Genomic DNA, 14,209 nt, shown 5'->3' on the forward strand with positions numbered 1-14,209 from the left:
TGCAATTGACTGGATTCTAAGGACACAGTACTGTCAGTTACGCTCTGGCGCAGGTAGAAGAGGGTGCAGAAGCGCGATCTGGGAATTGTGTCGCAAATGGCGCCAGAAAGGTGATGCGACCGAGGGCGGGACAATGGGCAGTCGCGCCGACGAGAAATAGCTTACCAGGTAGTGAAAATGAAGGGGTGATGAGAGAGAAAGGCGATATTCAGACTGTTTTCAGTGTCGCAAGGATGAAATCGAGCTTCAGCAGGAAGAAAGGGCTGGGTTGGGTGGTGGAAAGAGAGATGAAGGGGGGAGAAAGAGAGGAGAGTGCGGTGTCGCGATGCGAGACCAGGCGTATTATGGCCTACCTATGTCCTGCGTCCTGCGCAGGCAAAACAAGGCGGCAGGGCAGGCGGGCGTGGGCGTGAGTGGGCGAGGGAGCAGAGACAACCACCTTGTTAGCACCTAACTTTAGCACCCAGCAGCTATGTAGCTACTGCACCTGCGCTGACTCTTGCCCTTACCACCTGCACTCTGCACCTACCACCTACCACCTACCACCTACCACCTACCACCTACCACCGTACATACCTGACCGAAGCTACCTACCTATAACGTTAGGTATGTCCTACCTCCTTACCACTAACATTAACATTGCCGCTTTGCCTGGTGACTTTATTACACCTCCTCCCTGTCAGAGTCAGAGAGAGAAAAAGAGGTCGAAAAACAACGAGGTTGGGGCACCCATCACATCACAATAACAACAATGCATTGCCCACCGCCCACCTTCCTTACCTACCGCACCTTGTCTTCTTTTTCCTTCCTACCTCTTTTCCTACCCTCTTACTCACCCTCCTCCTCCTCCTCCTCCTCCTCCTCTTCCTCCTACCGGTACCTTACCTAGATACCTACTTACGCGGGTATTCTCCTCTCGACTCCTCATTTGCCTCCAAAGTCCTCTCATTCCCAGCCTACCTTAGCAGATTCATCCTCCCACATACCTCAGGTAGGTAGGTACCTAGGCACGTGCTAGGTAATAGAGAGAATGTTATTGTGCATATTGGGGGCGCATACTCATTCACTCACCCGCATCCTCTCTCATCCTCTCTCACCTCGCACCGAATCAAAGAGGCTCGATCTCCCCCATCCTTTCCCTTCAGAGCAGCTTCTCTTCCCCTCAGCGTCTCAGCGTCTCAGCGTCTCAGCGTCTCAGGTGTTTGTGTATGCCCGCCCCCCTGGATTTTATCATCTCCCAGGTGTGTCTGATAACGGCCCATGGCCGTGGCTTGAGCTTCGCTGTCCTCGGCCATCTGGCCCAGCCGCGCGTCTACCGCCCATAATTCCATGACACTATTCAGGTCAGTTGTCGGCGGATGAAACGGTTGGCCGAGCCGTGATCTTCTTTTCCCCGGTTTGAGATTAATTGCCAGATTCTCGCGCCGCCTCGACCTCTACTACCTTTCTCTCTCCCCTCTGTAACCCTGTACCTTTGTACAACAAAGACGGACGGACGACCAGGGCGGCATGAGTTGATCACCGGATCAAGCTGGTGGCGAACCGTACACATGTTGCCCTCTTTCAGCCCCAACCAGTGATCGAAGCTTGCTCGGTAGATCTTTCTCTGCCTTCAGACCATAATAGTAATGACTCTTCACATTGTCAAATTGTAAGCTATAATGTTGCAGGTATAGTATGCTACCGTCGGCTTGTCAGTTGTCGAATGGCGCATGCTGAAGAAAGCCCTCAATGTAGAGCCCTTCGTAGCTGTTGTTGTTTCTGGTGTAAGTCTCACGCCATGACAACATCGTCCTGGTCTAGATCTGGTGGGGGCCCATTGGAGGGTCCCGCAGTCCCACAGCACAACCTAAAGCCACCCACCCGGGCCCGGTTGTCAACCCCGCATGGGTCCCACGTTTTTGTCTTTTTTCTTCTTTTTGTTGAAGCTATTCGCGACTTCCACTTCACCATCATTGTACTTGTTTTGCGCAAACTTCGCGAGATACAAACATACAAATCACGCGTATTACCTATTGAATTGAGCATAGATTGTATTTGGGCTTATCAAATTAATCTTGGGTATTATTTCATGGTGAGGAAATGCCGATGAGATTCATTCCTGCTTGTGGTCTCTCTCTTCTAAAAAGGGGTCCTGGCCATTCAGATCGGAAAATGCAGCGCCTGACCGGCAGGAATCTTCGCATCAATCCAATTCACATCGTCTGTCCGCTCGCCCTCCTGTATGAGCTGCATTTCCCGGGCGCCGCAGAAAAGACCGTTCCGGCCAACGCGGTCGACAAGCCTCCACTGTTTCCCATCCCAGACCTCCTCCGTGAATACTTCGCCTTCTTTGACGGTGCGGTATGGATTATGGGTAGGCAGGCGAGCGAGCTTGCTCAACATGGCATGAGGGACGGCAAATACGCGTTCCCAGCGCCGCACGAGCGGAAGCCAGCTGAGAGTGTTGAAGTCGTACGCTACCCTGATATACGGGTTGACATAGATGGCTCTCTCCCTGGCATCGGCCTTGCGTGCTGCCTCGGCCACATCCGCCATGAACAAGCAGCACTCGCAAGCATCGTAGAAGATCTCGGGCTCGTGGCGAAATCGCACCGGAGCTGTGACGTTGGTCGGCCGTGCTGGCTCGATGACATGCGAGTTGACATCTTGCCAGCCGGGCGATGGCAGTGAGGAGTTCCTATTCTGGACGTACCGCGCCTGCATCGCCACCATCCCGCTCCAGCACGAGCTGACACGGACAGCGTCTTTCTGGTCAAGCATGTTCTGTCGCGAAGTCTCATTCCCTGAAAAGCTGAAGATCGGGAAGAAAGGCAGTCCATTAGAGTACCCGTGAGCGTCGCGCTGTGCATACAGATCGTAGAAGAGAAAGGGGTTTTTGTAGTCCAGGGCGCAAGCTGCCAAATACCTGGTGTGCCCGTCCCTGTCGATGTCTGTATTGAATAGCAGATGCGCAGCATCTACTGGCCGAAACGCAACATCATTGAGAAACATGATCTTGTCAAACTCCACCGAGCCGGCTTTAGTTGTGAACCTGTCCAGAGGTCTCAGAGCCCTGTTGCGCATCTCCGAGAGGTAGGCAAGCCTCTTGGTCCGTTGGCTGCCATCAGGCATAGTCACCCTGGGGAATCCTTGCAGCGATACGTGCGCGTCGCTGACGATTTCGTGCTTGCAAGGCACCTTCTTCTTGAAGTCCTCCAGCGCCGCGATGCCTTCCGGGCCGCTGTCGTTCTCGTAAATGCTCAGGAACACATTACTTGGCCCAATCATGTTGATCAGATCCAAGACCATCTCTCCCCATTTCCCACCCGCCAGGTGTCCACCTCTATCATAGAGGCTCACGCTGATAAACACTTTCTCTCGGAATGGATTCGCGCAACCAGTCTTCGTAGCTGCCTCGCATCTTGCCTCGAGCTCTTCATAGTGTCCTGGCAACTTTGTATAGGATGGCGCATAGATTGGTATCAGGATAAACAGAGCGAGCAGGGCGAGCAATAGATATCTGAACGCGCGAAGCAACGTCTGCAGCGGGTGTCGCCGACAATCACGACCGATGATTCGAGGCCTTGATCGCAGCCAAGCTCGAAGCTTGAATGGTCGCCTTCGGTACGCTACGCGCTTCGACAGGACTCGCGGATCGTCCTGATCTCTCGAATTCACTGACGTAGAGCTTGTCGCATAGTTAGCGAGGAAAGCGAAGTGCTCATCTTCGGAGGATGAGGGTCGCAGCATTATGCTCCGGCGTCAGCGAGCGAACTGCCGGCACAACAGACATGGATCCCGCAATTGAATAGCGATTGGGCAGAGGACCTTAGCTAAAGCAGAAGGACATGGCGATAATGCGCTCAGAGAAGCCTTCTTGTTTGTGCGACTTCACGCATTGAATCAATTGCAGAATTGCAAAAGGTGTTGTTGCGACAGGTAGATGGATGGTCGTTTGTCTATTGGAGGGGCCAATCGAAATTCACAACTGACCCAGCTGCTCTCGGTGACGATGCCCCCTGGCTACCCGCAAGCTTGAGCGTAATTACCCCATTCCCAGTGACGTATTGTGGCAACGAGCATCCACCATTTCCTCAATTAGCCTTGAGCAGTTAACTAGAAACCACATCACAACCCGTTGATTGACTCTTGATGTGCCTCAACCCACATGTACGCCTCAACCTTTTCGCCTCGTGGCCACCACTCCAGCGTCTGCTCTCCCCATGGTCTCTTCACAGTGAGCTGCATCTTGTTCTCCAGGGCGTCGGCCACACTCCACACCTGGTATCCTATCACAATCTCATCGTCTTCTCTCACGCCCACCTTCTCGGCATTCGAGCCCTTCACCAGGCCTTTCACCTTGCTCGTGCGCATAGAGTTGGGATCAAATCCCAGTTCGAACTTCTCCAAGTCATGCCTGACCAGCTTGAGCCCATAATCAGCAAAACAGCCCTGGCCTGGAATGATTAGGTCGCCCCTCAGCATCGCGTCAAATGCTTCTTTTGTTTTCTTCTCGCCGATATACTTGCTGAGCATCTTGTTGAAATCTTTCGTTCCACATGGCTTGCCTTCCAGCCGGAGTTGATATAACCCTTTAATGATGTCATCCACTGAGTGCTCTCCAACTGTAGCCTCTATGATCCATCCATTCACTTGAGCCAGATACATAAGCCCTCGGAAGTATGGGACCCTCGTTATATGCAGGTTGTCCCAGTAGTGATCAAGTACATATCGATAATCCAGGCCAACAGTCGGGCTCGTGTAGTATGCCTGCGCGTAGTTGTTGAGACTCTTGATCATGTCCTGCCTCGGCAGGCCGGCCAGGGCCCCAATGTAGCTCGCGACGCCCTCAACGTACCAGGCCTCCTCTTCTGTCTCCGGCTCCATCAGCGCATATTCGTGCACTGTCTCGTGTGCTAACAGATCGACCATCTCGTGGGGTGTCATCTGAGGCGCTGTTGGCGCAGAGTACTCGAGCACAAAGCTGTAGGTTGCCCCTGTGCCGCCGTCTCCGTACTCGATCTGTCTGAAGAAGACTCGGAATGGGTCCAGAGAGTTGAAATAAGTTGCTATCCTCTGGTAGATCTCATTGGTCTGCTTGGAGAGCGAAATCATGTCCCACGGTGCTGGATCCAGCCAGTACACAGCGTAAACTCGCTCCGGTGCAGCTGACAAGTCCACATCCCAAGACGGATATCTCTGCAGTGCTCCTAAAGCGAAGACGCCATGGCCAATAGCCCTCTCGGGACTATCCACCACGGTTGTCGAGATGGAGTCACCATAAGACCAGGCCCCTTTCGTGCCCTCTGGCGTCTTATCAAGGTCCCATTCAACAGTGATCTCCCATGGGTCGATACTGCCGCTCGTGCCCTCCCCAGGGCCACCCTTCTCAGTATCGCCTGGAGGCGGAGGACTAGGTATGAAGCCGATGCCCTGACCCACAAGACCGCCGCCCGGGTCTCTGCGTAGGTCGACTCGGGGTCCTAGTGCCGTATTCTTGTCGGTCTTCCGCGCCGGAGCAAAGAACTCGACGAAGATCTCATCGCCGACGGGGTCACGGTCGGCAAACCATGTCCGCGGGCCGAATTCAGGGTCCTCATCTGTGTAGGACAGTGACAGTTCACCTTTGCTATCGTAGGCACGGAGAGCGTTCCCATCATACCGAGCACTCGGCGTAGGACCCATCTTCAGCGGAAGTGTAAGTATTGGGATGCCAGCACCAACACGGCTCCGTGGTGGCTTGAGTCGCATGGTGATAGCAATACCAGCAGGTGGTGTAGGCGGCCCATTGTGTTGTGACTTCTGATGGACATTTGAGTCAGACCAGACCGGCGTGAGCTTCAGATGGATAGACGGCAGGCCGCCTACCCGCTGTAGCTCTTGGAGTGACACCCGGACCATCTTGGTTTATGGTTCCTTGTTCTATCATAAAATGTAATTGGGATCCCGGCCGCGTGCTGTTATACCTCGATGCTCACTGTGACGACTTACGACATCACTGACGAATCACCGAGTCCAATAGTTGGGCAAATCCCCAATCCAATGATGTAATTGATGAAGTTCAGAATCTCGGTGCCTGAACTTATCAGTAAGCCACACCGATGCTGAATTATCAGATTGAGTGCGAATGACAACCTGCAGAAAGACCGTAAGACCGTACCGCTTTCAGCATGAAGTCTCTGGAAAACATCAGATCTCTTTTCGATTCTTTTACGCATGGTAAAGTGTAATCCCATCTATGTGGAGCCAAAGGCTTTGTATCACAGCCCAAATAAGAAGGTCTCTAGCGAAGCTGACGAATCGCCGACGCGGAGTAGCTATCAGTCAAACTCAAGCAGTTGTATGCTCGCAATCCTCGCCTACAATGGGCAAAGTTACTCACATGCCAGGTGCCGTACACCTTGCTCCTGTATATCGACGATTTACAGTTATAATCGAAATAGCTTGGCACCAGACATTGTTAATTGCCCAATCGCTGTCACACATGTAAAAGACCCATGCCGATTGCATCTGAGTTTTAACAAGATTGTTTGTTTTATCGTTGTGATATGTTTGTAACTTTAATCAAAAGGAAATGGTGTTCGGTCGGCAATAAACAGTTTTTATTCAAGCGTACTTTGCCATGATGGTTTTCAGCTTTTCCAAATCCAATGCCTCAATCTTGTGGCCTCTATGCCCAACCATTGTCTCTGCCATACATAGCGCATTGTAGATAGCCTCCTCTGTTGCGTCTGCGGCAGCCTCAAACAGAGCGTTGATCGTCTGGTCGTCTGTAACCTCGACTGTCAGCGGCCGGGCCACAAACGGGTCGACCTGTCTAGCCTCGGCCGTAACTGTCTGCACCGGGATCTTGTTCGCCGTTGAGAATGCCAGGAACAGATCACCCGAGGGGTTATGGCCATAGCTGCCAACTCTTGACAGGCCTACGGTGGCCCTCTTTGCAATCCGCTGCAGCTGAGTCGGGTGCAGAGGAGCGTCTGTAGCAAGGATGACAATGATACTACCGTCCTTCTGATCCTTGGCCTTGTCCGCCTCGGCGGCTGCAGCTTTTGCGGCCTCATCGGCGTTGGCCTTCTCCAGCTCTTCAAAAAGGATGCGTCCAATGGGAGCACCACTGATGCGCAGGTTCTTCAACCGGCCGTAGTTGGACTGCACCAGCGCGCCGATGGTGTATTGCTTCGAGGGATGCTGCCCATCCGCACCGGCGGAGCCGAGTCCGGCGACTACACGGCTGGCTGTGCCAGTGCCGCCCTTGTGTCCGTGGCAGATCATGCCTGTGCCGCCGCCCGTGTTGCCCTCGGGAATCAAGTCGCTCGTGGCATTCGTAATTCCGTGGACGATATGCTCCGGCTTGACGGCGAACTGCGTGAGATCGTTTAGCCAACCGTCGAACGTCTCGGCCACGACGGGCAAGAGGAACCAGTCGACGCCGCCCTCGGCGTCCTTGTAGTTCTTGATGGCATAGTCGTAGATCCCGCGGTACGCCTCCCCGACGGAGAAGGAGTTAGTCAAGATGATGGGAGATGAGAGCAGACCGGTCTCTTCAATCCAATGACTTCCGGTCATCTCGCCCGAGCCGTTGAAGCGGAATATGCCGGCATAGCAGGCATCGTGGAACCAGTCCTTGCGGGGGAGGATGGTGGTCACTCCGGTGTTGACGGTGCCATCCTTGTCGTGGATGGTGTGGGTGTGGGTCAGGACACCCTCCACGTCCGTGATGGCGTTCTTGGGGCCGGGCTTGTGAAAGCCGAGATGCAGGTCCGGAAGGACATCCCGGAGACGACGCCGGGGCTGGCTGGTGGGTACGACCGGTGCTGCCATTTTACCTTGCTTGTGTCAACCCTGTGATCGGAAGGACGGTGTGCAGTGCAAATGGCATGAGAAGTGAGGCTTCGATATTCTAAGCCTGTCCAGCGGTGCCTTAGAATCCAGGGCAGACGTTTTTGAAAAGATGAATTGCTTGGTCTTATAAATGTTTTCTCTCTATAAGCAAGATTACTCTCGTGCAATCGCGCGATGTTATTCTCTACCCGGAATAGGCAGCTCCATGTCTGAGGCGTGGAGATCAAATTCATCTAGCCACTCCACCTGACTCACGCCGCCACAGGCCCGAATGGTAGCTTTTGCCGCCGGTTCCTTCAGAGATTCGCTGGCTCGGGGCGGCTTTAATCGGTCGATCCAAGTCGATCAAGAATGGGTCCCGGTCGGTCTACAACAGCCGGGGAACCCTTCTTGCTCGGGCTGTATCGACTCCTTGATCGATCACATCAAGGGGCCATTTTTCACCACGAGGGTGTTACTCTAGGCCAGTTATGGTCTCATAGCAGTGGATGGATGGTACGTGGAGATAGTATTGCGGCATGACGGTGTAGATCTCCTAGCGGCTTATCGGCGAGCCAAAAAAGTTCTAGCTCGTGCTACTAAGAACTACAAAAGGACTTCGGCTCGACATTTGGCTATCAAAATGGCCAGAATTCTTGCAAATGCTTGAATACGGACTACTACATAACAACGTTACCCCAAAATTCTCAACCAGCACCATTGTGATTTGCAACTTTACCAAGCAATTGACCGGGAGACGGCAAGTTACAGTAGCCTTGCCCCCATTCATAGCCTCCTTCTCTTTTTATCGCATACTATAAGTCGCCAATTCAAGGCCCAAACTCTCACATTGAATTAATCAGTCGAATGTTTCTAAAACTATGTATCTTCGCTTAAGCTCCAGCAGAACCGTTGTCAAGTGGCAAGAAGCATTGATTATTCCTCAGCCAGAATTCACTGGTACCTCCAGTTATATCGTGATGGATTTATAGTAAGCCCCGCCTAGCGAAGTTATTCAGGAGCATTCACCAGTTCAATAAATTCCGGCCGTCCTTTTTCCATTGCTTCCCCATACATTAGCCCATGTAAAACGGCTTCACCCACCACACAGTAGCCACTTTCTTCACACTTCCGGAGGACAGCCGGAAATCGACAACCTAATAGGATCGCGATCTTGTCGCCGGGCCTAGTGTTTTTATTGAACCACCCGAGACGCCCTTGGGCTGTTGTTCCGAGACGCATCTGAGACTGGAGATTTGTCATGACTCTCCCCAACAGAAACTTTCTCTTTGACCTCCTCCAATGCCGTTTGGTTTGAGAGAACCAAAATGCAATTTGATGACCGTCAATCATCAACGGTCCCTCAGAGCAGCTATGAATCCACTGCAATACGCTCTTATTTGGCTCCGAGTTCTTTTCCAGATTGTATAATAGACTTGTCATTGAGTCTCCTGTCGATGGACGTTTCTGTTCCCCGAAAAGTCTCTGTAAACATATTTCCTTCATCAACCATTCTAGCTTTTTTGATGCCTCTTCGCTTTGAGGTGTTGTCGGAGCTTGTGTTCCAGAGCTCCTGGTGTTGTTCAACTGAGCTTCAGTGAACCCTCTGTTTTGGGCCTCGTGCAGAGTTGGAGAGCACTGCGTGACATGATCCACGAAAAATCCTTTTATTGCAAATGAGTCTTCTTTGCTTTTAAACTCTGCGACACGTTCGTCGCAAGAGTCAAATAGCTTCCGACGAGAAGTCTCTTTCGAATTTCTGGTGAAGGACTGTATCCGCTGATTGGAAAATGAGTTGCGATCAAACCAATTGAGATACCAAGGCCCGACACGATCATGTTTTAGGACCAGAAAATCAAGGCACTTTGTCGTGCGAATCCATCGAATGGTCATGTCCTTATTGATTGCAGAATCAGGCAGTGTGTAGCTGGGATATGGAACCAAGATGTTGCCATTTGACGTTACACCGAGAATGGCATATATTTTGTCGCGTGGCTCCGTTGCTTCTGAGTCGCGTACCATAGCTAAGACTTCCAAAATCGAATGTGGTGCCATCCTTAACTGAGCATTGCGGATACTCTCGATGCTCTGAAGATAGCGGAGCTGGCTGGGGGTTGCGATGGTATTGGACTGGGCTGCCAAACGAGCAACCTTGACCAAGCTGTTTAACTTGAAAGTCCTTCCGCCCCATAGTATTTCTAGGTTCACATTTGCTGAGATCTCTTGCATGATCCAGGCACGGCGCCAATACGGATTCTTTAGTACATTTTCAAGAGTATCGCGCTCACGGGTGTTGAGTTTAACGCGAAAAGGTTGCGGTTTGGAAGGCTCCTCATTGGCACCTCTGGTAAAGCGGGACCAGATGCTTTTCTTGCGAGTGGCCAACTCCTCTAGAAGATTCTCGTAATCTTTTTGCGCTTGCTTTGAAGCTTGCTCTTCCTTTAGTATGCGCTGGAAGACGGTTGATAGCAGCTTTGCATCTGCTGGATGTGGACAGGCAAGATAAGTCACCACTTTTGAAGCTGAACGGTAGATCGCTCCCATTCTGAGTACCTGCTGGCTACGCTCTTCTGGGTTGTTTTGATCGATACAGAGCGCATCGGCCCACACATACAGATATCCTCTCATGCGCAAGGCGCGTAGTGCTCTTGAAAGATTCACTGTAACTCGAGTGGGCTTATTATTCACGATGATCCGCCTCTTGACAGTCGGCTCCCCCCAACAATAAGAGAGAGCGACATAGTCTTGGGCCGATCCCAAAGCGGTTTGCTCTAAATGGCATGCGATATCAGCGTTCCAATCGCTAGAAGGCTCAACTCGAAGGAGCCGGAATTCGTCGATAGCGAGACTCAATTGACTGTAGTCCATCTCAGAAGCACTGCAATCTTGTGGAAATTGAAGAACTTGTCATCGTACGCGAGATAAAAAACCGAAAAAACTGGACGTTTGGAGGTCTGGTGGTGTAGCCTGCTTAAATCTGACTGTGGCACGAAGTGGCACGATTCTCGTATATTCCCAATTGATGCTCTTGCATGCAGCATAGAAGTGCACTTTGGTCTGCCGGTTGGGCATGAACGTCCATGTGCAATCGTACTGTGGGACTCCAAAACCGCGAATGACAGCGAGGGGCTGACGGTTGCGATCGAATAGAAACCATTGTGACTGATAGCGATAGTGTCACACGAACTCGAGATAACCGTTCTCAGGAGAACCGTACTGCATAGATTCTAAATGTGTTGATAAGTGAACGTTAAAGTTGAATCTGATTGGCCATCCAGCAACGTCAGCGACACTCCCAGGTGGTGGACGTCAACATTATCTTCTTTCGTATTCAATGGCTATCACCTCCAGATACTGCCTAGGGAGTGCCTTGCCGTGCTTTCCTTAGGTAAGTCATCGACGTGACAGCATCCACAGCAGCGGCTCTCAACGGATATTCTACACGCTGACGCGGGGAAATAGAGGTAGGTCATGCGGGGTCTTCCAGCCTCCCCCACAGTTTGGCCATTGCCCATGGCATCCATTGCATCATAGCCAGCCAGCCAGCCAACCCATGTCCAGCACGATTAATACGCATTTGCACTATCGAGGCCATCTGGAGCGGCCTTTGTTTGCTGACTACGGTAAGAGAGTCCTGTAGCTCCGTAGAGGCGGCGCAGTCTAAAAGTGACGACCGAGGTTAAGTCTACCTTAAGCTAGCTATGCTATGAAGCCATACCTAGTGTAAGCTCCACCATCGATAAGATGGGCAAACCATGCGGGGAAATCCGACAGCTACCTACGATGGCCTCTGCGACACCGGCGGCCATTTCTTGGAACGTTTCCTAAACTAAACAATCTCATTGATCAACGGTCACTCATTCTTCTTGTGTGAATAGCTCCAGTCGAGATGGGTGTAGCAGTGAGAGTCGTGCCCGGTGTGAGTGAACGAAGAGGCAAACCCATTGTTTCCATCGATACTAAGCATTAATTGACAGGCGGCCACGCGAGCAGTGAACTTGCTGCGGGCGGTTCAGTTTACCCATCCGCCATCCTGTCCGTGTCACTCCAATCCAGGACACCATCATCACGGGCCCCGCGTACAGCAGTCCACGCGGAGGAACTACGCCACGCCACAGGACGAGTCCCAGCTCAAGGAGTGTGCCTTTGAGATGGCCGCGTCGTCCATCCGGTTCGGCAACGGAGCGACCCAGGAGGTCGGCATGGATCTGAAGAACATGAACGCTCAGCGCGTCTGTGTCGTTACCGACGAGACCGTCGACAAGCTGTCAGCCATGCAGCAAGTGCGTGAGGCTCTGACTCGGGAGGGCGTGAATTTCAAGGTCTTTAACAAGACGAAGATCGAACCAAAAGACACCTCGTAGGTCATATCGTTGTGTTTACTGCTGAAATATTTGGGCTCACATTTTGAAGAGTCAAGGAAGCCATCGAGTGGGCCAAGCCGTATAACCCTGACGCCTTCCTGGCTGTTGGTGGAGGCTCTGTCATTGACACTGCGAAACTGATGAATCTCTACACGTGCTACCCCGATGCCGACTTTCTTGACTTCGTCAACGCGCCGTTGGGTAATGGCCGGCCAATCGACAAGGCATTGAAGCCTCTCATTGCCGTGCCTACAACAGCAGGCACCGGGAGCGAAACTACGGGAACGGCGATCTTCGACCTCGTGTCTAAGCGCGCAAAAACGGGTATTGCCCACCGAAACCTGAAGCCGACTCTAGGTATATGCGATCCTCTCAACACGCGAACAATGCCTTCAGCCGTCAAGGCTGCCTCAGGACTAGATGTGCTATGTCATTCCCTCGAGTCTTGGACGGCCATCCCCTACACCGAGAGGATACCGAGACCTAAGAACCCCATTCTGAGGCCCGCTTACCAGGGCGCCAATCCGATCAGTGACATCTTCTCGCTCAAGGCACTACGCGATACAGTGAAGTATCTGCCGCGAGCGGTCAGAGATCCCGATGACATGGAGGCACAGAGCCAGATGTTGCTCGCCGCAACGCTGGCTGGTGTAGGCTTTGGTAACGCTGGCGTCCACTTGTGCCATGGTATGTATTCTGGTTGATGTTGGTCAATGCATCTCTAATCTTGCGGCAGGTATGTCTTATCCGATTTCAGGACAAAACCCGGGATATCGACACGAGGGTTACCAGGTGCCCAGCCCAATCATCCCCCACGGCGTCTCTGTAGCCGTCACATCACCAGCAGTCTTCAGCTTCACAGGCGCCTCAAACCCAGAACGTCACCTTCAAGCAGCCGAGGCATTCGGCGTGGACATCAGCAACGCTAAGCGGGAGAGCGCTGGTGAGATTCTGGCTGATGCTCTCAGGAGGTTTCTGTCCGATTTGGGCGACCAACCCGCTGGCCTGAAGGCACTCGGCTTTGGGTCGGAGCACATTGATGATTTGGTCGAGGGGACAATTCCTCAAGCTCGGGTGCTGATGCTTGCGCCGGGGTTGGCCAAAGAGCTTCAGCAGGAGAAAGATCAGCTCAGGGGACTGTTTGAAAAGGCCATGGAACATTAAAATCAAATCACTGGTATCAAAAATAGACAAGTGTAAACAATGTTCGTGATTTGTTGCAGTGGTTTATTTTGAAGATCGCATCAACTCAAAAGATGTTTTTGAAGACTTGCTATGAATCTGTAGGTCCGGGCCATTTGACTTTATAGGTAATGTTACAAGGTGCTGTCATTGTCTGTTCAAAAAAGCAGGCGAGCTTTGATGCATAACAATGAAGAAGAGATGAAACGAAGCGCAACCTGGTCCCTACCGGAGCGGGAGGGGAAACCTTGGAACGGCCGGCCGGCGGATCTGCCATGCTAAACATTTGGAAGTGTGCCACATTCCGTTTTATGCATACCTACCTGACTGAACTCCGCTACACAGTTAGGAGGCTTGTGACTGCTTCTCAGGTACCTTCCGGGCGTTAGGCGCACTGACCAGCAATGCCACAGAGAGGCGTTTCTTCCGTATGTCCAGTACAGTACAGTACAGTACAGTAACAAACGGGGCACACGCGGAACGGGAACAAGCCACATCCTCCATCCTCGATTCTTCAGAGACACGAACCCCAGCCCGTCCCCGTCGCCGTCGCCGTCACAGCTCGCCCACCATCTAATTACCTTATCTGCATCTGCAGCCCACAAACGCAGTGCATGCATTGGACGGCATCTCACGATCCCCTCAATTCCTTCTCTCCTGTCTCTTGAGTATATCGAGCACGGCCTGTTGCTCCGGAGTAGCGACTCTCGGTGTGCGTGGGACTCGAGCTGCAGCCCATCGAGGTTCAAGGGGCAGAGACCAGAGACCAGAGGACCACCTACCGAGAGCTACCACTTCCGTGCCATCCCCAACCTCGACTCGTCGACCGGCACCGGCGCCTACTTCCACCCACTCCTCCG

General features: G+C 52.4%; 4 protein-coding genes across 4 annotated transcripts; 1 reads left to right on the forward strand and 3 right to left on the reverse strand.

Moving 5' to 3' along the window:
* Positions 1-2,142: 2,142 nt before the first annotated feature.
* UCRPA7_7298 (putative glycosyltransferase family 69 protein) lies at positions 2,143-3,270 on the reverse strand (the record flags this gene model as incomplete). The annotated part of the gene is made up of 1 exon (XM_007919830.1): positions 2,143-3,270. The coding sequence occupies one exon, from the start codon at positions 3,268-3,270 to the stop codon at positions 2,143-2,145; it is 1,128 nt and encodes a 375-aa protein (XP_007918021.1).
* An 840-nt stretch (positions 3,271-4,110) lies between these two features.
* Positions 4,111-5,883, reverse strand: UCRPA7_7299 (putative peptidase m61 domain-containing protein; the record flags this gene model as incomplete). The annotated part of the gene is made up of 1 exon (XM_007919831.1): positions 4,111-5,883. The coding sequence occupies one exon, from the start codon at positions 5,881-5,883 to the stop codon at positions 4,111-4,113; it is 1,773 nt and encodes a 590-aa protein (XP_007918022.1).
* A 705-nt stretch (positions 5,884-6,588) lies between these two features.
* On the reverse strand, positions 6,589-7,803 carry UCRPA7_7300 (putative peptidase family t4 protein; the record flags this gene model as incomplete). Its single annotated transcript, XM_007919832.1, has 1 exon — positions 6,589-7,803. One exon carries the CDS (start codon positions 7,801-7,803, stop codon positions 6,589-6,591), a length of 1,215 nt encoding a protein of 404 aa, XP_007918023.1.
* A 4,151-nt stretch (positions 7,804-11,954) lies between these two features.
* Positions 11,955-13,331, forward strand: UCRPA7_7301 (putative nad-dependent methanol dehydrogenase protein; the record flags this gene model as incomplete). Its single annotated transcript, XM_007919833.1, has 3 exons — positions 11,955-12,163; positions 12,217-12,854; positions 12,925-13,331. The coding sequence occupies 3 exons, from the start codon at positions 11,955-11,957 to the stop codon at positions 13,329-13,331; spliced, it is 1,254 nt and encodes a 417-aa protein (XP_007918024.1).
* Between the last annotated feature and the right edge of the window lie 878 nt (positions 13,332-14,209).

Source organism: Phaeoacremonium minimum (assembly GCF_000392275.1).
Source record: "Phaeoacremonium minimum UCRPA7 unplaced genomic scaffold PA7_03_scaffold_509, whole genome shotgun sequence".
Lineage (NCBI taxonomy): Eukaryota > Fungi > Ascomycota > Sordariomycetes > Togniniales > Togniniaceae > Phaeoacremonium > Phaeoacremonium minimum.